Source organism: Dermochelys coriacea, chromosome 15, assembly GCF_009764565.3.
Source record: "Dermochelys coriacea isolate rDerCor1 chromosome 15, rDerCor1.pri.v4, whole genome shotgun sequence".
Classification (NCBI taxonomy): Eukaryota; Metazoa; Chordata; order Testudines; family Dermochelyidae; genus Dermochelys; species Dermochelys coriacea.
Window position 1 is genome coordinate 30322683 of NC_050082.1, and position 21008 is coordinate 30343690.

The 21008-nt window shown below is 46.5% G+C and overlaps 1 protein-coding gene across 1 annotated transcript in view; it reads left to right on the top strand.

Moving 5' to 3' along the window:
• Positions 1 to 21008, top strand: part of MYO18B (myosin XVIIIB) — a 212892-nt gene that overhangs the window by 39155 nt on the left and 152729 nt on the right. The window contains exon 11 of the mRNA XM_043498239.1: positions 1802 to 1946. Coding sequence (XP_043354174.1) covers positions 1802 to 1946 — 145 coding nt within the window. The remainder of the gene's footprint in view (positions 1 to 1801; positions 1947 to 21008) is intronic.

The window sequence follows — 21008 nt, forward strand, 5'->3', positions numbered from 1 at the left end:
AAATCCCTTATAGGAAAAGTTATATCAGAGCTAACAGGCATTAAACCAGTAACATTCTACCAAAAGGTTAGTAAGACTCTGTAGAAATTTCTGTAAACGTTCCTAGAATATAATTCTCTCATTCTGTAGGGTGGCCCAAGAAACATGCTGATAAAGTAAGGTGATCATTTTCCCATCTTCAGGATTTTTCCTCAATGATACGCAAACCTCTCATTGACTTCAATGGGACCTCAGCACCGCTCAAAATCAAATCTATGGTTTTTAATTCATGTACAGCAACCAGGAGCCTTTCAAAAAAGATTGGTACAGCAGTTTCTTTCTTTGTGAAGAGCATAAGTAGGATTAGCTGCATATAAGGAGGGTAGTTGGATTCTGAAGGGTCTAATAACAGTTGTGAAGATTCCTGTATTAAAGAGGCAATGGTGCTGGGTTCAAAGGTGTCTGGCTGGTCCCAGGCATGTCTTAGCACAGCTATGAATGTGGCTGGCTGGAGGACTGAGTAGAGAAGGGCAAGGATAAAAACCTTACAGCTTCATTCCCCTGAGCGGCAAAAGTGTATTTTGGAGTCCAGATCTGGATCTGACACTTGTAACTGTTTTCTCACTCTCCTGCTGTGATGGGCTGCAGCCAAATCCTGGCTGAGGCCTGTCCTGGTCTTTGGTGCGGCTGGAATTGAGATTCAGAACTGAAATGTGCAGCACATCCCTCTCCATGGCAGATGGGAATTTTTGGCAATGTCTCCCCACAAAACACGGTGCATGTGCTTTCCCATGCTCTGAACATTAGCAAACTGACAGTGCAGCAGTGAAGCCAGCCAGCCCGGTACCACCAGGGCCTCTACTACACGCCTAGTGTTCGAGGTGCCAGCTTGAATATGCACGGACATCTTCCTACTCTAGGGGGAATCACTAACATGCTGAGCTTGGTGCTTGCGGCAAAGTTCCATTCAAACACTCATGCCCAGTTTGCACTGTGTTTGGCAGCAGAACCAGTCTGAGGTGAAGACCAAAAGGACGACAAAATCCAAGTCGGCAGGAATTGCCCTGGGGTTGCCACCGTTCCTGCCTGTCCCTCCTGCACTGAATGAGACGTGACCGCCCAAGGCAGGACTAAATGTGCAGTCGCATTAGCAGGCAAAGTGCTGGGTTCATGAAACCTCCTTCAGCCTGGGAAGGAGAATGAGTGCAAGTTCCTTCGGCACCAGGGCAGGTTTACTCAGATGGCATCTCTGCACATACCAGGCTAATTGCGATCTTTAGGGCTTGTCAAAACTCGGAATTCCACTTTGAAATTGGTTTTCATTCTGATTCAGAATGAAATAAAAACAATTCAAAATTTCCCCAAAATTTAATTTTGGGTCAGTTGAAACATTTTGTTTAGATAAAATTGAAATGTTTTGTTCCAATTTCAACTTTTCAAATATTTATATTACAATTTATACTATTTATAAAATAAATTTCGAAATGGAAAGTCATTTCAAAATGAAAAATCAAAATGCTCTCTCTCAACCTTATCAAAATTCTTTTTTTCAGTTTTTTTGTCCCAGAACAAAATTTTCTCTAAAACAACACGTTCCCCTGAAAAGCTACAGTTAGGACATTTTCTGAAGGAAAAATGTTTGGATGGGAAATTTTCGAGCATCACTAGTAATTTTCCATCATTTCCTCTCTTGGCATTCTTGGTGCCCTTTTTAATTTCCCACCAGGGTTGAGTCTGAGTATTTGTGTTTTCAAGAATCCCCTGCTCTAACTTTAGAGACCATTACATTTCTCTTGTTGTTTCTCCCCCTACCTCCTTTTAGACTGAAGAGAAGCAGAAGGCTTCTGTGGCATTTGCCCAACTTCAAGCTGCTATGGAGACTTTGGGAATCACGGTGGAAGAGCAGACTGCCATTTGGCGTGTGTTAGCAGGGATCTATCATCTGGGAGCAGCAGGGGCATGTAAAGGTAAAGGAGTGCTTGCACCTCTCGTCTTCCTTGTTTTCCTACAACTCTTACCAGGCTGCTACTTGTGCAGCGGGAAGAGGGGGGGGGAAGGCAGCCCAGACAGATACAAAATTTGACCTGAGAGAAAAAGCTGTAATTAGATTGCATAGACCACACCTTACAGTCTAACTAGATTTCAGTTCATTCCTCCTTGCTTCTGTGTGGTGGTCTTTCTGTGAGTTTCCTGCTTTTCAATTGTGAGGTCACAATGACAGGATTGCAAGGTGGAAGTGGGAGTTCTGACACCTGAACTGAGACAGACTGCAGCTCTTAGTTACATGATCATCCTGCCATCTTCCTGACTTCATTGGCTACCAGGGGGTTGAACAGGTGTTACTGTCTCAAAGTAAAGAAATAAAGGGCTACGGACTGGGCCGGGGTGATAAGGCTCAACACAAACTGCATGCTACAGATTATAAGATAACAAAGAGAATGAGGCATACTTCTGGCACCTTAGAGACTAACAAATTTATTAGGGCATAAGCTTTTGTGGGCTAAAACCCACTTCTTCGGATGCATCCAGTGGAAAACACAGTAGGAAGACATATATACATACAGTAAGAAGACATATATACACACACACACACACACACAGAGAACATGAAGAAATGGGTGTTGCCATACCAACTCATCAATTAAGTTGGGCTATTATCAGCAGGAGGAAAAAAAACGTTTGTAGTGATAATCAGGATGGCCCATTTCAAACAGTTGACAAGAAGGTGTGAGTAACAGTAGGGAAAAAGGTTTCAGAGTAGCAGCCGTGTTAGTCTGTATCAGCAAAAAGAACAGGAGTACTTGTGGCACCTTAGAGACTAACAAATTTATTTGGGCATAAGCTTTCATGGGCTAGATACAGCCTAACGCAGCTACCACTCTGAAACTGTCACCATAGATAACAAAGGCATTTCTCTTGTAGATCTCCATAGCAACTCCTAGATAACAGCGCCCGCAGCCACAGTGTTGTGTTAGTTAGCAGGTTTTGGTACAGGGCCCAACTCTCCCCTCACACAGTTTAAATCCATGGCATTATGCTGGTGTACAACTTGTGTGAGTGAAGTGTCAGGCCTAAAGAGTCCATTGTACTGTGTCCTGGGTTCAGAGACTTTATGTTCTGGATAGTAGTATAGCTTATACCTTAGACAGTTACTTCTATTCTCATCATTCATCCCTTTCCTAGGCATGTTCAAAAGTATACTTTACTTTTCACCAGAAACATGCCATTCCCAAAGCAATGGGAGTATGAAATATGAACTGCCTTCTGTTACAAACTTGTGACATGCACAGAACCAAGAGCCCAAGTCCTCAGCTGCTGTGAATCAGCAAAGCCCCACTGAAGTTCAATACTGGAGTCAGTGGAGCAACACAGATTTACACCTGCTGAGGACTTGACCCATATATCTCCAGCAGTTTGCCACATCACATGACTTAAGCATTCAGGAAGTAACACCTGCTAGGAAGCCTTTGCACTGGTTCATCATTTGTGGGAGTTCCTTGTTAATTATTTGGGACCTAAATGTTGATTGTGGGGCAGGGGAGGGGAAGACACAAAGAAAGGCTACTGGAGGAATTCTCTGGAATGTGTTACTTCCTTGTACACCCTACCAAACACAGCCATCAGTACCATCAAGTGGTCCAGAAAAATCCTATTTATTTCTCTCAGCCAGGTTTTGCCAGACCCACCCATTATACTAACCCCACTGCCTCTTGTCTCCCTTCCAGTGTTCTGCCAAGTTTGGGAGGATCGGTATAAATGTATGGAAATGAATTGTTTTTATTGAGCTTGTTCACATTCATGGCCCTTGTCTTTGACAATGAAGGTAGTTGTTCCTCCTCACCCCAAATTGCTGTGCCTGTCATTCCTTAGCATTTTACCAGTGCTCCAGGGAGAGAAGAGGCATGGTCACTGAAGGAATTATCCATCCTGGCTCGTAGTATCCTATGTTGGTTGTGTGGAGCTGTAGGTTCAATTAGCGATTATTTTAGCTTCTCTAGAATGTCTCTTGTAATTGAATTATAATGGTAACCGTGTGAAGGAAGATTATAAAGACATCATTACTACTTGCATACAGAAATTGTCTTTTCCCTAATGAAGTATTTAAGCTGTGTTCTAACCTATTCTAGAGACAGCCACACATGATTTACACACTTCAATTTACAGGGGTTTAATAATGGGTTGCTTAAAAATCAGCCATAGGCGTCAGTAGAAGTCTCTGCAACATATCATAACACATCTCAGGGTAATTTATGCCATTCATGATTTATTAATTATTTTAAATGGATGAACTTTTCATCTGAAGTGTGTTCTCTCTCCCTCTCTCCACTCCTTTCCCACTTGGTAAATCTGTTAGCTCTATTTCTCTACAGTGCAGCAAAGTCTAGTCAGCAAGGACATATGTCTGACATTGATTTGAGCTCTCCCTGTCCTTTGGGACTAGGATCCTCCAGCCTCAGAGTTCCCAGCAAAAGACAAAATTGGAAACAGTGACCCCTCATTTAAAAACTAAAGAACTTAGCACAAAGCTACACAGGCAGATAGGTGCCAGCACAGCCCAGGGAGTCGGATAGTGATAGAAACATTGCAGTCTCATTGTATTAGAGCTGACCAATGGTCCATCTAGCACTGTACCTTGTCTCTGCTTCAGAGGAAGCTTCTCTGTAACCCTGGGGAGCCAGTGGATGAAGTATGCACTGAACCTTGAGGATTTCTATCACTTGCACCTTTATAGTCTTCTAAAGAAATGGTGGGTGGCTCTTACTGTCCATCTAATTGGCTGCTCCTGAAGACATCCTGTTTAAAAAATGCTGCCCATCCATTCACAGTTTTGAGTAACAACTGTAGAGTATGGAGGGGCGCATTCCCTGTTTTAATCAAGTGATTATTGTTTGGGAAGGGGGAAGGGAAGGTTTGCAACTGTCAGGACCTTGGGGGAAACTCACCCTGACTGTTTTAAATGCTCTCAATTTGGAATTGAAAATCACCTGATGCAAACACAGGAGACTCAGAATGGCCTTGTCTTCCACTTTACTTCTTGAGGGTCACAGCTCTTGAGCCAACTATGCATCCCTGTCAGAATATACAGAGCAGCATAGCTACTTTATGAGGATGGGAAAGGCTTTAAAAATTCCTTCCCATCATAACTGGAGTTGATTTACTCAAACTTATTGAACTTTCAGCAGGGGCCTTTTGTCCCCTGTGTCCTGTGGGTCAGTTTAAGGTCAAGGGACTCCTGTGTTTGAAAAATCTTGTAGCTACTTGGGCAAGAATTGGAGTATTTAATAATGGGCCCAGACAGGGCTTGTGACTTCTCACAGAAGTGACTCAGATACAGGATTAAAAACCAGAGCATGTCTCAGCTCCACTCACTCTGGTATTGATTCCCCTGTCATGTGTCAACAAAAGGAGAGAAATGAAAGGAAATGTGGATAAAAAATGGATCAAAGCCGGTTGGAGGAGGAGTCTCTGAGGGGCACTCTTTAAATGTGGTTAAACCTATCACCCTGATAGCCATCTTTTCCCTCCCCCTTCTCATGAACTTTGAAGTTATATATTCAAAATCCTTTGCTTTTGAAAACGTCACCAGAGAGGGCTCATCCATGCCTTTTTCATTCACGTTCCTGAATGCAGCCAGACACTGCAGCCTTGTGGAACAGCAGGAGCAGCAGCAGCCTCCCTTATCTCAGAAACAAAGGCACTTAACTTGTGGCACACGCTGTATTCACCACAGGGGAATGGGAGATAAATAATTTTCTTTGCAGATTGTCACAAATTCGGTTTGCCCAGGAATACACAAGAATGGACAAGTGGCATCTATTGTTGGTTGAGAATGAGAAACTAGTTTGTAGCTCTAAAGACAACAAAAAAAGTAGGACTTCAAATGCCTGCACCATTTGGTGTCAGCTCTTCTTGATGCCTTTGAAATGTTGTGACATTCCCTCTGTGGGAAACGAGCATGACATCCAGAGGCCAGCAGGCCTCCCAGAGGCCCGTTCACCTAGGCATGTTCAGTCCCCTTTGTGTGTCCCAGTCTCTCGCATGGTTTCATGTATTCATTATGCTTTAAGCAGGAAGGAGGTTTCAGGTGCAGTTGGCGGTCTGGAGTCAGCCCATTCTCAGTCTGCCTGTTTTGCTGACTGGTATAAAAATCACAGCATCAATGTTCTCTGAGCTAGGCTTCCCACAGCTTACTATTAATAAACATGGCTGTGTTTCCATGGGCTGTCTCTGAGATGAAATCTTTCTTGAGGTGTTTCTGTCCCTCCTGCCGTATACTGGGGATGTGCATTGTTCTCTACCCTAGGCACTCTCTATCTCCCGGAGGTTCTGAGGGTGCTCGTCTCTAGCACTCTTAAAGCCGCATCCTTTGTGGTTGCTAAGCACTGAATTTAAACTTCAGGTGCTGAAGAAAGGGATTAGGGAGCCTCTGAGGCAGGGATTATTAGGTGGCATTGTACAAAGCCAGTCCATTTTCAGTTTGTCTGCCAGGTTCCATGGCCTTGGTTGGTGTCTGTAATAGGATGTTCTGCTTCTTTACGGGCAGAGGCCTGGGGCCAGCCCACCCTGTTCATTCATTAAATGCCGCTACGACAGGGACAGATGTCCCCTATAAAGAGTGGGGCTGTCATTAAGGTGCAGGAAAGAGGAGTTTCCCTGGAGTGAGTGCCTGGGTCTCCTTGGGAGGGGAGCATTGGGAAGCTGCTGGGGGAAAGGGGACTGCAGCTCTGGGAGGCAGGACTCAGCCTAAGGAATCCTGCAGATCCTGGGAGAAGGTGCAAAAAGTATGCAGAAGGGGTGCCCAGGAAAGGGGCTGGATCGATGTCTTCCTGTGGTTAGTAAGGACACGGAGAGCCCATTGTTGAAGATCAGCATGGAAAGGACTGGAGTAAATTACCCAAGTTTTTCCAGCAGACTGATCCTGTTTGAGAATGCTGCCTCAGTTGGTCTTACCACTTCCCCTTTAGAAAAGTGAGCTGCCCAGATCTGCATGGGACAGAACATTACTGAACACCAGGAAGGAAAATCTCTGCATCTGTCTTTTCAGTGTGTTTATTCATTTTTTTAAATATTAAGAAAAGTTATTTTTATGCCTGGAACATCCCGTCATGGCAGGACTTTGCTACAGGTTTACTTTTTAGTCTTTGATAGAAGCAGTTTATTTTCAGAGGAGTATATTCTGCACAGAATTGCACTCCACTGAAGTAAGCAAGGCATTATGGATTGCTGTTTGATCTCTTCCTTTCTGTCTATGAATGCTTTGAGAACATCCCCAGACATCCATGCATGGCACATGTCAGTTAACAGAGTGTATTTCACTCTTTGTTCTGGGAGAACTGGAAACTGTTCAGTGCCATCCTGCATGTCAAGTGCAGCTCTGTCTAGAAAAATGATTAACATTTCCACTTCGTTACTGCCCTAGCCTGCTTTCTGCAATTACTCTGGGTCATAGCTGCATGGTTTCATGAGAAAACATTTCTACCACCAGCCCTGTAGAACTCAGTGAGGCTATGGAAGAGTGAGCTGGTTTCCACACTTTCTTGTGTATCACAGAGAATATTGCCAATAAAATTCTGCTCCCAGAACTATCTATTGGACATGAGGAGGAGGATGTGCAAATCGGGAGGAACCCAACTTGGTTTTCAGGTACTGAGATTGGAGGTGCCCGTAATTAGAAAAATCTTGCTTTGTCTGATCCAGAAGTTTTGGGATCTCCACCTAAGTGCTTTAGAAGTTAGAATTCAGGACTCAGAATTGTATCTGCATCTTAATAGCTGTTTGGGTCTCGTGTCTGAATCAAACTGTTTTTGTGCTATTTTCATCAGGGGAAGGGAAAGGAAACCTGTGATTAGTTCTCCTGAATACATCCATTGGAGATACAGTCCTAGATTGTATATTGAAATCTAGGCTTTAGATTATCTACCTATGTACTTATTGTCCTAGTCCCATTGCTGTAGTATCTGAACACCTCCTGTCTGAGTCAAGGAAGGATTATTATCCCCATTTTACAAATGGGAAACTGAGGCATGAAGAGATTATGTGACTTGCTTCTGGCCACACTGGAGGCATGATGCAGAGCCCCCCACACCTGGATCCATTGATGTGAAATAATCTCTCAAATGCCTAAAGGGAGAAGTGACTGGCAGTGAAAATGAGCTATAGAAACCCCACCTGAATACCTCTTTTAGCTTTTTAAAATGGAAAGTTTCCAGAGTCTCTCCAAGCCATTTAGATGAGTAGGGTAATGGGGATGTCAATCAGAATGTCAGAATGAGGACAGCTCGCAGAATCAGGCAGGCACTAATTACCCAATTTCCTGTGAACGCGAATGCCAATCAGGAATGGCCCAGTCTTACTTATCTCATCCTCACCAGTAGTAAGAAAATCCTTAAACTTGCATTACAGCTGCTGTTTTACGGCCGTGGAGATGTAGTGACCTTTCAATAATTGATTTGGAAATGACACTTTCTTAATTCCACCAAGGCTCAAAACCCACATTTACCCAAATTTGTCATTATTGTGGGTTGCTAAAAGGATGAGGTCTCCTGAATTATCACAGGGCTCAGAGGTTGCCTTTTGTGATAAATACAATGTCAGATGTATCCCCAGGAGGCTGGTAAGGGAAGAAATCCAGCATGTTTTGGTGTCATCTTTAGCATGTTTCAGAACGTTTATCGTTGTCCCAGCTAAAGTTTGGCACCAGCTGGCATCTGTGCAATGGGTGGGAAACTCCAAATGAAGAGAAGAGCCCAGTGTGTGAGAGGCTGGGTTTTGCATGTAACTTCATAAGACTTTACACAGAGGCAATTCTTCCCCTACCAATGTTTTCAAAGAAATTTTTAAGGCTTAAAATCTTGTTTTAAAAACAGTTTTAATCCTGTTTGCTGGAAAGCCAGTGCCAGGTTCCTTTTCTGCCAGCTGAATTTCAGGAAAGGGAGAGGAGAGTCACTGACTTGCTAGGAAGCATGAATAATCTCTAGCTTTCTCTGACTCCCTGAGCTTCTTGCACAAGCACCAGGGTGTTGAGTGGGGCCCAGATCATAGAATCATAGAATATCAGGGTTGGAAGGGACCCCAGAAGGTCATCTAGTCCAACCCTCTGCTCAAAGCAGGACCAAGTCCCAGTTAAATCATCCCAGCCAGGGCTTTGTCAAGCCTGACCTTAAAAACCTCTAAGGAAGGAGATTCTACCACCTCCCTAGGTAACGCATTCCAGTGTTTCACCACCCTCTTAGTGAAAAAGTTTTTCCTAATATCCAATCTAAACCTCCCCCATTGCAACTTGAGACCATTACTCCTCGTTCTGTCATCTGCTACCATTGAGAACAGTCTAGAGCCATCCTCTTTGAAACCCCCTTTCAGGTAGTTGAAAGCAGCTATCAAATCCCCCCTCATTCTTCTCTTCTGCAGACTAAACAATCCCAGCTCCCTCAGCCTCTCCTCATAAGTCATGTGCTCTAGACCCCTAATCATTTTCGTTGCCCTTCGTTGTACTCTTTCCAATTTATCCACATCCTTCTTGTAGTGTGGGGCCCAAAACTGGACACAGTACTCCAGATGAGGCCTCACCAGTGTCGAATAGAGGGGAACGATCACGTCCCTCGATCTGCTCGCTATGCCCCTACTTATACATCCCAAAATGCCATTGGCCTTCTTGGCAACAAGGGCACACTGCTGACTCATATCCAGCTTCTCGTCCACTGTCACCCCTAGGTCCTTTTCCGCAGAACTGCTGCCGAGCCATTCGGTCCCTAGTCTGTAGCGGTGCATTGGATTCTTCCATCCTAAGTGCAGGACCCTGCACTTATCCTTATTGAACCTCATTAGATTTCTTTTGGCCCAATCCTCCAATTTGTCTAGGTCCTTCTGTATCCTATCCCTCCCCTCCAGCGTATCTACCACTCCTCCCAGTTTAGTATCATCCGCAAATTTGCTGAGAGTGCAATCCACACCATCCTCCAGATCATTTATGAAGATATTGAACAAAACGGGCCCCAGGACCGACCCCTGGGGCACTCCACTTGACACCGGCTGCCAACTAGACATGGAGCCATTGATCACTACCCGTTGAGCCCGACAATCTAGCCAGCTTTCTACCCACCTTATAGTGCATTCATCCAGCCCATACTTCCTTAACTTGCTGACAAGAATGCTGTGGGAGACCGTGTCAAAAGCTTTGCTAAAGTCAAGAAACAATACATCCACTGCTTTCCCTTCATCCACAGAACCAGTAATCTCATCATAAAAGGCGATTAGATTAGTCAGGCATGACCTTCCCTTGGTGAATCCATGCTGACTGTTCCTGATCACTTTCCTCTCCTCTAAGTGCTTCAGGATTGATTCTTTGAGGACCTGCTCCATGATTTTTCCAGGGACTGAGGTGAGGCTGACCGGCCTGTAGTTCCCAGGATCCTCCTTCTTCCCTTTTTTAAAGATGGGCACTACATTAGCCTTTTTCCAGTCATCCGGGACTTCCCCCGTTCGCCACGAGTTTTCAAAGATAATGGCCAAGGGCTCTGCAATCACTGCCGCCAATTCCTTCAGCACTCTCGGATGCAATTCGTCCGGCCCCATGGACTTGTGCACGTCCAGCTTTTCTAAATAGTCCCTAACCACCTCTATCTCTACAGAGGGCTGGCCATCTCTTCCCCATTTTGTGTTGCCCAGCACAGCAGTCTGGGAGCTGACCTTGTTAGTGAAAACAGAGGCAAAAAAAGCATTGAGTACATTAGCTTTTTCCACATCCTCTGTCACTAACTTGCCTCCCTCATTCAGTAAGGGGCCCACACTTTCCTTGGCTTTCTTCTTGTTGCCAACATACCTGAAGAAACCCTTCTTGTTACTCTTGACATCTCTTGCTAGCTGCAGCTCCAGGTGCGATTTGGCCCTCCTGATATCTTTCCTACATGCCCGAGCAATATTTTTATACTCTTCCCTGGTAATATGTCCAACCTTCCACTTCTTGTAAGCTTCTTTTTTATGTTTAAGATCCGCTAGGATTTCACCATTAAGCCAAGCTGGTCGCCTGCCATATTTACTATTCTTTCGACTCATCGGGATGGTTTGTCCCTGTAACCTCAACAGGGATTCCTTGAAATACAGCCAGCTCTCCTGGACTCCCTTCCCTTTCATGTTAGTCCCCCAGGGGATCCTGGCCATCTGTTCCCTGAGGGAGTCAAAGTCTGCTTTCCTGAAGTCCAGGGTCCGTATCCTGCTGCTTACCTTTCTTCCCTGCGTCAGGATCCTGAACTCAACCAACTCATGGTCACTGCCTCCCAGATTCCCATCCACTTTTGCTTCCCCCACTAATTCTACCCGGTTTGTGAGCAGCAGGTCAAGAAAAGCGCTCCCCCTAGTTGGCTCCCCTAGCACTTGCACCAGGAAATTGTCCCCTACGCTTTCCAAAAACTTCCTGGATTGTCTATGCACCGCTGTATTGCTCTCCCAGCAGATATCAGGAAAATTAAAGTCACCCATGAGAATCAGGGCATGCGATCTAGTAGCTTCCGTGAGTTGCCGGAAGAAAGCCTCATCCACCTCATCCCCCTGGTCCGGTGGTCTATAGCAGACTCCCACCATGACATCACTCTTGTTGCACACACTTCTAAACTTAATCCAGAGACACTCAGGTTTTTCCACAGTTTCGTACCGGAGCTCTGAGCAGTCATACTGCTCCCTTACATACAGTGCTACTCCCCCACCTTTTCTGCCCTGCCTGTCCTTCCTGAACAGTTTATAACCATCCATGACTGTACTCCAGTCATGTGAGTTATCCCACCAAGTCTCTGTTATTCCAATCACGTCATAATTCCTTGACATCACCAGGACCTCCAGTTCTCCCTGCTTGTTTCCAAGGCTTTGTGCATTTGTATATAAGCACTTGAGATAACCTGTTGATCGCCCCTCATTCCCAGTATGAGGCAGGAGCCCTCCCCTCTCAGACATTCCTGCCTGTGCTTCCTCCCGGTATCCCGCTTTCCCACTTACCTCAGGGCTTTGGTCTCCTTCCCCCGGTGAACCTAGTTTAAAGCCCTCCTCACTAGGTTAGCCAGCCTGCTGGCAAAGATGTTCTTCCCTCTCTTCGTAAGATGGAGCCCGTCTCTGCCCAGCACTCCTCCTTCATGGAACACCATCCCATGGTCAAAGAATCCAAAGCCTTCTCTCCGACACCACCTGCGTAGCCATTCGTTGACCTCCACGATTCGACGGTCCCTACCCAGGCCTTTTCCTTCCACGGGGAGGATGGACGAGAACACCACTTGCGCCTCCAACTCCTTTATCCTTCTTCCCAGAGCCACGTAGTCCGCAGTGATCCGCTCAAGGTCATTCTTGGCAGTGTCATTGGTGCCCACGTGGAGAAGCAGGAAGGGGGTAGCGATCCGAGGGCTTGATGAGTCTCGGCAGTCTCTCCGTCACATCACGAATCTTAGCCCCTGGCAAGCAGCAGACTTCTCGGTTTTCCCGGTCAGGGCGGCAGATAGATGACTCAGTCCCCCGGAGGAGAGAGTCCCCGACCACCACCACCCGCCTTCTCCTCTTGGGAGTGGTGGTCGTGGAACCCCCAACCTCAGGACATCGCATCTCATGCCTCCCAACCAGCGGAGTCTCCTTCTGCTTTCTCCCCCCAGACATATCATCTGGTCCACTCTCCGCATTGGTACCTGTGGAGAGAACATGAAAGCGGTTAGTTACCTGTGTCTGTGTTACTGGAACCCGGAAATTCCGCTTACCTCTTCTGGAGGTCACATGTTGCCAAGCTTCTTCACTGGCCTCTTGGCTCCTCTGTGCAACCTGCTCTACATCTTTAGAGCTTTGTGCCCCTAGAAGGCTATCCTGAGTTTGGTCCAGAAAATCCTCAGTCTCTCGTATACAACGCAGGGTCGTTACCTGTTGCTCCAGACCTTCAATCTTCTCTTCCAATATGGAGACCAGCTTGCACTTTGTACAGACAAAGTCGCTTCTGTCCTGTGGAAGAAAGACAAACATGGCACATCCAGTGCAGGTCACAACAGCTGAACCCCCCCCTTCCATATCACCTACCTACTATGAGCTTCCTCAGAGACGTTGGCAAGATGTAAGCCTCACTGGGCTCACTCCAGGCGAACTCCCAGGCAAACTCCTGCTGTGAGCTGCTCTGCGGTCCCCGCTGCTCAGCTGGTTCGCGAGGCTCTGGCTATTTTTAAACAGCCAGGCTTCCCTGACGCAAACACACAGACACCCTAATGCCCGCCCCCTGCAGGCTAGCAGCCAATCAGACACTCACTCAGGCTCTCTCCCTGCCCTCCCAGCAAACACACGCTCGGATACTTCCTCAGCAAGCAAACACACACACTCGGATACTTACCAGTCCCAGGCAAACTCCTGCTGTGAGCTGCTCTGCTGTCCCCGCTGCTCCGCTGGTTCGCTGCCGCTCAGCTGGTTCGCGAGGCTCTGGCTATTTTCAAACATATTTTCAATCAGAACAGTGCTGGAGTGGAGAGGGCAGATTAGGGTCCTCAGGTCCAATCACACCTGGCCTTGCGGTTTTCATTCTGGCTTAGATGCAGCCTCAGTGGGCAGAAGTCTTGTGAGGTCAGACAGCTGATACAGTAAGGTTTTTTTTTTTTTTTTTACCAAAGTCAAAATCTTTATAGAACAGCAGGAGTGTTTTCATCACCATCAAGATCCATCAGCCTTCAATTGTGGGAGGGTGGGTTTTTTTTGTTTTGTTTTGTTTTTGTAGAGCTCGCTCTCCTGATGGTGATGCTAGAACATTAACATTTGGCTCAGCTAAATCATATTCTGCTGTGTCTCAGCACATTGCAAAATCAGTGAAAAGGCTAGCGACCTCTCTGGCGGGGTGTTCTGGGCCACGGTGCTCGAAGCACCACAGGCCTGGCAGGAGGACTCTGAGAAAAACGAGGCTTACACACAGCTGTGAGTTATTGGTTTTACTGAAGGTTAGTGACCCACCGGCAACGGGGACTCCAAGTGTTGCAGTCACGAAGGCGGGGAACCCAGCACACCGAAGCTATCCATGGGACGGAGTCCAACGGAGGGGCAGACAGTCAGTGTTAATAAGCATTACACAAAAACAGCTCATGAATATAGAATTAGGTACTTTTCAAAGGGGGGCTTTCCGTTACCTGGCGAAGGGCCATGCAAAGCAGCTGGGTCCTTCAAGAACTGTCTATATTCTGCAATAACAAAGCAGCTGTGTCCTTCAAGAACTATCTGTATCCCACAATAACAAAGCAGCTATCTATGTCCCACAGTAACCTCTCGGCTTGAGAAAGCGGAAGTTCCCTGGCTAGGCCATAACAAAGTCTTCCGCAGTCCCTTACACTGGGGAAGGGTTCTTCTCCCTGCTTCCTGGCATCATTCATGAAGATGCTGCTTTGAAAAATTCCATCTAGGCCTGGTGTTTGAATCAATGAATCTCTCCATATGTTCTCACATAATCCTCTCTTCAGCACCTGGGCTTTCTTCCTTATGTTCTTTAAAGGACAGGAGCATGTTGTGTCTCATCTACAGGGTGCAGTGAGACCATTCCTGTCTTCTACGTTCCAAGCTCTGAAATAACAAATCCACACAGGCTTCATGGGAAAGGTCTTAAAAACCATCTGAGAACAATCTTAGTGGATTTGTGGAAACCTGCCGAGCGCAGAGCTGAAAGGAAGGGGGTTCTGAGCTTAGTTAGCTTCCATTTGTTTGTTCACCTTGGAGTCTGGTTTAATTTAGCAGGGGGAATGTGCCAAGAGAGAGGATTTGACCCCTGGCAGCATAAAGCCAGCAGAGTCTCCCGAGGCCGAGGTTGCTGTGGGGTGTTTAGGAATGTAATATAGTTCTCTTGGTGCTGCCCTGGTGAGTGATGATAAACACCTGGTTTGTTGGGATTGCCACACAAAGAGTACTGGAGACAAGGTAGGCAGCAGCTTTTCCTCCAGCATCAAATGATCGGTCACTAGGTCACAAGTGACATGAGTTTTATGTTCTCAACCCTTGTCCCTAATGGATATTCGTCCCTATCACAAAAGCCATGTGGTCTGCCTGGCCTGGTAGCACCTTGGCGGAGCTGTGTGGCACAGACATCTCCAAAGAGCGTGGCAAGGAAACTCACTGTGTTTTAGGTTTTTCATGGCAATCCCGAATCTCAGCTTGGATTTGTGGAAAAGTTTGCTGAGGTATGTGAACCTGGGCCTCGTTACGGGTCAAATGTGCACTGCCTTTCTGTGGCAGAGGTGGGGTTGGTTGTTTAAGGTTTTGAGTGGGAACCATGCAAAACTCCAGGACTTGGGTGGAGTTTGTGCTTTGAGTCATTTGAAACATAAAGTTCAACTCAGGAGGTGGAAGCCCATATAAACGAAAGCCAAAATACAAATATGGGCCAGAAACCGCAGTTAGACAATAGCTATAGATTGGATAAAGAGTTTTATTTGAACCTACCACCCTGAGTGCCCTTATTCTGCCCTGCCTGCCATCCAGAGAGAAGGCATCTGGAGACAGTGTCACTGCGGGGAGCATACAGGTCATTGTGGTAGTGGGTCTCTCACATTCCTCTGCTGTGTTTGCATCGAGGGCGGGTATTGGTTATACCTGAACCTCTCCTAAGGGGGCACCTTAGTGTTTCAGAGCCATGAGAACAAAAGCAGAGAAGTAAAGGAGCAGTTGGAGAATTGACAAATCTGCTGGTTTGCAAATAGCTCTGATAGATTAGAGCTCACTCAAGCCCTGGACTGATGTTTACTGATCAGATCTGCACTCGCCAGATGTATTATCATCTGGGTGAGAAATATATCAAAGCTGCAAATCAGAGAGCGTGCAGGAAGGGAATTCGGCCGGAAGCTCCCCCGATCCAGTGTACGCCCTCAGATTCCTCTGCTGGCATGGCTCTTGGAAAGCCTCTGTGACTTAAAGCATCTCCCCCTGCTGAGACCTCACACAAAGGGGGGATGACAACAGCTCCACCTGCTCTCCCTCGCAGTACACACCCCTACACAGGTATGGCATACTCTGTGGACCAGACTGTGGCCACACCTTGGGCTGATGCAGCTCTGCGCTCATCCTTGAGTCCTCCGCACTGAGTGAGCTGCAGCAGCAGCCCTGGTGCTGTTCCATCCTGAAAGGGGCAGGGAAGGGGAAAGAAGAGTGAGTGGATGCTCCCCTCTCCTCCGTACAGGCTGGAGCTGCAGGGGTGCTCTTCAGGAGCGGAGGCCCAGGGCTAGTGTAGCTGCACCGCCCTGCTCCAGCAAGGTCTGTAACTTTGCCACAATGTTGCCCAACACAAATATTTTTTCCCAATCCAAACAATATCATTGGTGGCCCTGGCTTGGCCAGGCCTGAGGATTCCCACCGTGATGCAGTCAGAATACATTCTCATTTCCTGGGCTGTTGTAGCCGATGCGGTGAGCTCTACCCCGGCCCTCAGCTTCATTGGCTTTCTCCTTGTCTCTGAAAGACTTTAGTTGCCTTTCCTTCATCCATTCCCCTTTAGTCCTACGGCCTGGCTGTTACTATTGCCGAGGTCCTGGTGGTGCGGAGGGGTCCGACTCCAGAGGCTTGTTACTATTGACATTGTTTCTCCTTCCTGTGATTGTTTTTTTTATTGTTATCATGGCTCCTCAGCCGGGGCAAGCTGTCTCTCCTCACCCGGAGACTTGAAGATGTCAAAGTGCTGAACGGATAATGTCATTACAAACCGTCCGCGAAATGCAGCCCGAATGGGAGATTTCTTTCATTATGCCATTCCACGGCTCTTCCCATTGTTCTATATATGCATTAATGGGTCGTACGTTAGCCCCGGGGTCAACACAGAATAGGCTGCAGAATTTAGTGGAAGACAAATAAATTAAACATCCAAGAAGGGATCAACCCTCCCTGTCCTCTCCCACCCACCCACCCAAAGTCATGAAAATGGGCATCTGGGTTAGTCCCATTATCCATAATAAACAGAAATGTTGTTATAAAATCAGTGGAGAAAGTGGCTGAGGTGACAAACTGGCTCAGCTGCTCACTGGGCTCTGTGGCTGAACTCTCCTTTCACGGAGCTGTGGAGTCCTTCAGCATAGATGATTGATATGCACAGCAAGAGAGACATTATTACCAATTAGCCGGGGGTTTGAAACAATAGCGAGCACCCCTTACAGACTGCAGGTCCCTCTTAATATTATGTAATGTTTAGAATGAGATGACCCTGGGGACTGCTAGTCCCACTCTAGCCATGAGTACAGAAGCAGAATAGTAAAATAAATACGTCCCTCCGTGGGAGCCATCCCATCTCTGCTCCATCCCCAAGTTCCTGCGATGGGCATTGCAGTCTGGCCTGTGAGCTACCAGAGTCCATCTCCCAGACTGTGGGAGTGGAGTGGGTTCCAGGGCCAAGGACCCCACCCTGTGAATGCCAGGCCAGCACATCCCTCGCTCCTACATGGAGGATGCTCCATCTCAAACACCTCTGTGGACCCTATCCGTGGATTGTGGCACAGGGTATAACTAACTCCTGGGTTTCCCCATGGGAAGCCTGTGCAGGTCCTGAAGCACTGGTGGGAGTTGCTCCTGGTATGAAATTCCACTTAACGAGCAGCAGCTGCAACCCTCAGTTTCGGGATGGTCTCAAGGTGCAGCACAGAGATCCCAGTTTGAGGGGGCAAGGCCCCTGAATCAGCAAGAAAAGGTTGCACCATTCTTAACTGGCACTGATGAGTAAAGGGCTCTTGGGTACAGAAGCTACCTGGACATCCAGCAGCAGTGCAGTGTCTGGCAGTGTCCCCCACGTTCCATGCCTGTGCCACAAAGGGTCGTCACAACCCCTGAGTCAGGAGCACTGATATAAGTCCTGGTGACTGCTCTGGCTGCTTCTCCCAACACACTGGTGCCTGAGTCTCATCTGGATTGAGCCCCAACCAAGTCCCAAGATCATCTAGATGCTGGGTTACACAGTCTGCTGGATCAGACAAGTCAGGCCATGTTCCCTCAGTGCTCCTCCCAGCATCCTCCTATGGGGCAGGTGGCAAAGCACCCCCCATGACACCTAAAAGCAGAGGGACAATTGCCCTGTTACCCTCTGAGCCCTCTCAGAACCAGAAGTTTTATTGTCATGAATGGCTAGCCAGGGGAGTGAGTGAAGCAGCTTATTCCACACAGGGGCGGATAAAATCTCCACCACTCCCCTGCCACACTCTGGTGTTACTTGTCTGTTCAGTTACTGTTTTATGCAGCATCCTTTGCAATGGCATCTAAGTGCAGCCAGCACAACAAATGCAGCAACCATGAGTCATCGCAGAGGAAACCACTTGACATGTAGAAACTATGGCCCTGTCTACGCAGGCAAAAACAATGTGTTTTCCACTCCAGTTAGCTCAATGAACACTCTTCCCCACAATGCCTCAGGTACATGAGTTATCACCTTTAAGATAGATTCAGAGATACTAAGATCAGAAGGGACCATTCTGATCATCTAGTCCGAACTCCTGCACAGCGCAGGCCACAGAATCTCACCCACCCACTCCTACGAAAAACTTCACCTATGTCTGAGCTATTGAAGTCCTCAAATCGTGGTTTAAAGACTTCAAGGAGCAGAGAAGCCTCCCTCAAGTGACCCGTGCCCCATGCTACAGAGGAAGGCAAAAAACCTCCAGGGCCTCTCCAATCTGCCCTGGAGAAAAATTCCTTCCCGACCCCAAATATGGCGATCAGCTAAACCCTGAGCATATGGGCAAGATTCACCAGCCAGATACTACAGAAAATTCTTGCCTGGGTAACCTCAGATCCCATCCATCTAATATCCCATCTCAGGGGATTAGTCCTATTTACCCTGAATATTTAAAGATCAATTACTTACCAAAATCCCATTATCCCATCATACCATCTCCTCCATAACCTTATCGAGTAGAATCTTAAAACCAGATAGATCTTTTGCCCCCACTGCTTCCCTTGGAAGGCTATTCCAAAACTTCACTCCTCTGATGGTTAAAAACCTTCGTCTGATTTCAAGTCTAAACTTCCTGGTGGCCAGTTTATACCCATTTGTTCTTGTGTCCACATTGGTGCTGAGCTGAAATAATTCCTCTCCCTCTCCTGTATTTATCCCTCTGATATATTTATATAGAGCAATCATATCTCCCCTCAACCTTCTTTTAGTTAGGCTAAACAAGCCAAGCTCCTTAAGTCTCCTTTCATAAGACAAGTTTTCCATTCCTCGGATCATCCTAGTAGCCCTTCTCTGTACCTGCTCCAGTTTGAATTCATCCTTTTTAAACATGGGAGACCAGAACTGCACACAGTATTCTAGGTGAGGTCTCACCAGTGCCTTGTATAACGGTACTAAAACCTCCTTATCCCTACTGGAAATGCCTCTCCTGATGCATCCCAAAACCGCATTAGCTTTTTTCACAGCCATATCACATTGGCAGCTCATAGTCATCCTATGCTCAACCAATACTCCAAGGTCCTTCTCCTCTTCCGTTACTTCTAATTGATGCATCCCCAACTTATAACTAAAGTTCTTGTTATTAATCCCTAAATGCATAACCTTACACTTCTCACTATTAAATTTCATCCTATTACTATTACTCCAGTTTACAAGGTCATCCAGATCCTCCTGTATAATATCCCGATCCTTCTCTGAATTGGCAATACCTCCCAGCTTCGTATCATCTACAAACTTTATTAGCACACTCCCACTTTTTGTGCCAAGGTCAGTAACAAAAAGATTAAATAAGATTGGTCCCAAAACCGATCCCTGAGGAACTCCACTGGTAACCTCCCTCCAACCTGACAGTTCGCCTTTCAGTAGGACCCGTTGCAGTCTCCCCTTTAACCAATTCCTTATCCACCTTTTGATGTTCATATTGATCCCCATCTTCTCCAATTTAACTAATAATTCTCCATGTGGCATGGTATCAAATGCCTTACTGAAATCTAGGTAAATTAGATCCACTGCATTTCCTTTATCTAAAAAATCTATTACTTTTTCAAAAAAAAGGAGATTAGGTTGGTTTGGCATGATCTACCTTTTGTAAAACCATGTTGTATTTTGTCCCATTTACCATTGACTTCAATGTCCTTAACTAATTTCTCCTTCAAAAATTTTTCCAGGACCTTGCATACTACAGATGTCAAACTAACTGACCTGTAGTTACCCGGATCACTTTTTTTTCCTTTCTTAAAAATAGGAACTATATTAGCAATTCTCCAATCATACGGTACTACTCCTGAGTTTACAGATTCATTAAAAATTCTTGCTAATGGGCTTGCAATTTCAGGTGCCAATTCCTTTAATATTTTTGGATGAAGATTATCTGGGCCCCCCGATTTAGTCCCATTAAGCTATTTGAGTTTCGCTTCTACCTCAGATATGGTAATATCTACCTCCATATCCTCATTCCCATTTGTCATGCTACCATTATCCCTAAGATCCTCAAGTTAAGCCAACTTGATTAGAATAGACACCATTTCTGCCCATAGGCCAGTCAGGCAGAGTGTTTAATCAAAACCCTTCAGAGTCTAGCATGCAGTGCCTGCTGCCTAAAGTGCCCTGATGCAGGGCTCTGGAAGGCTGCTGGGTGTGGGGATGGGGACTCATGCAGGCAGCAGCTGTCTTCTGGGAATGTCATACTGTTTCTGTGGTGCACAGTGACCAGAATTCCATTTATCGAGACTCGACCCCTTACTCTTCCTTTTCAGATATGTCTCCCGCCCTCGCTATCCCTCATCCACATAGCGAGCCAGATCTCCAGCTGGTGTAAATTGGCGTTGAATTCAATGGGGTGTGGTTATTTACACCAGATGGGGATCTAGCCCTGTTAATGTCAGTGGAGTTGTGGCTGATTTGCACCAGCTGGGCATATGGCCCCTTGGCATCGCATCACGACAACATCATAGAATCATAGAAGTGGAAGGGACCTCTAGAGGTCATCTAGTCCAGTCTCAGGGCAGGACTAAGTATTATGTAGACCATCTCTGACAGGTGTTTGTGTAAGCTGCTCTTAACAATCTCCAATGACCATGATTAACCACTATGATGGGGCAAGGCCAGATGGCAAAAGAAGAGT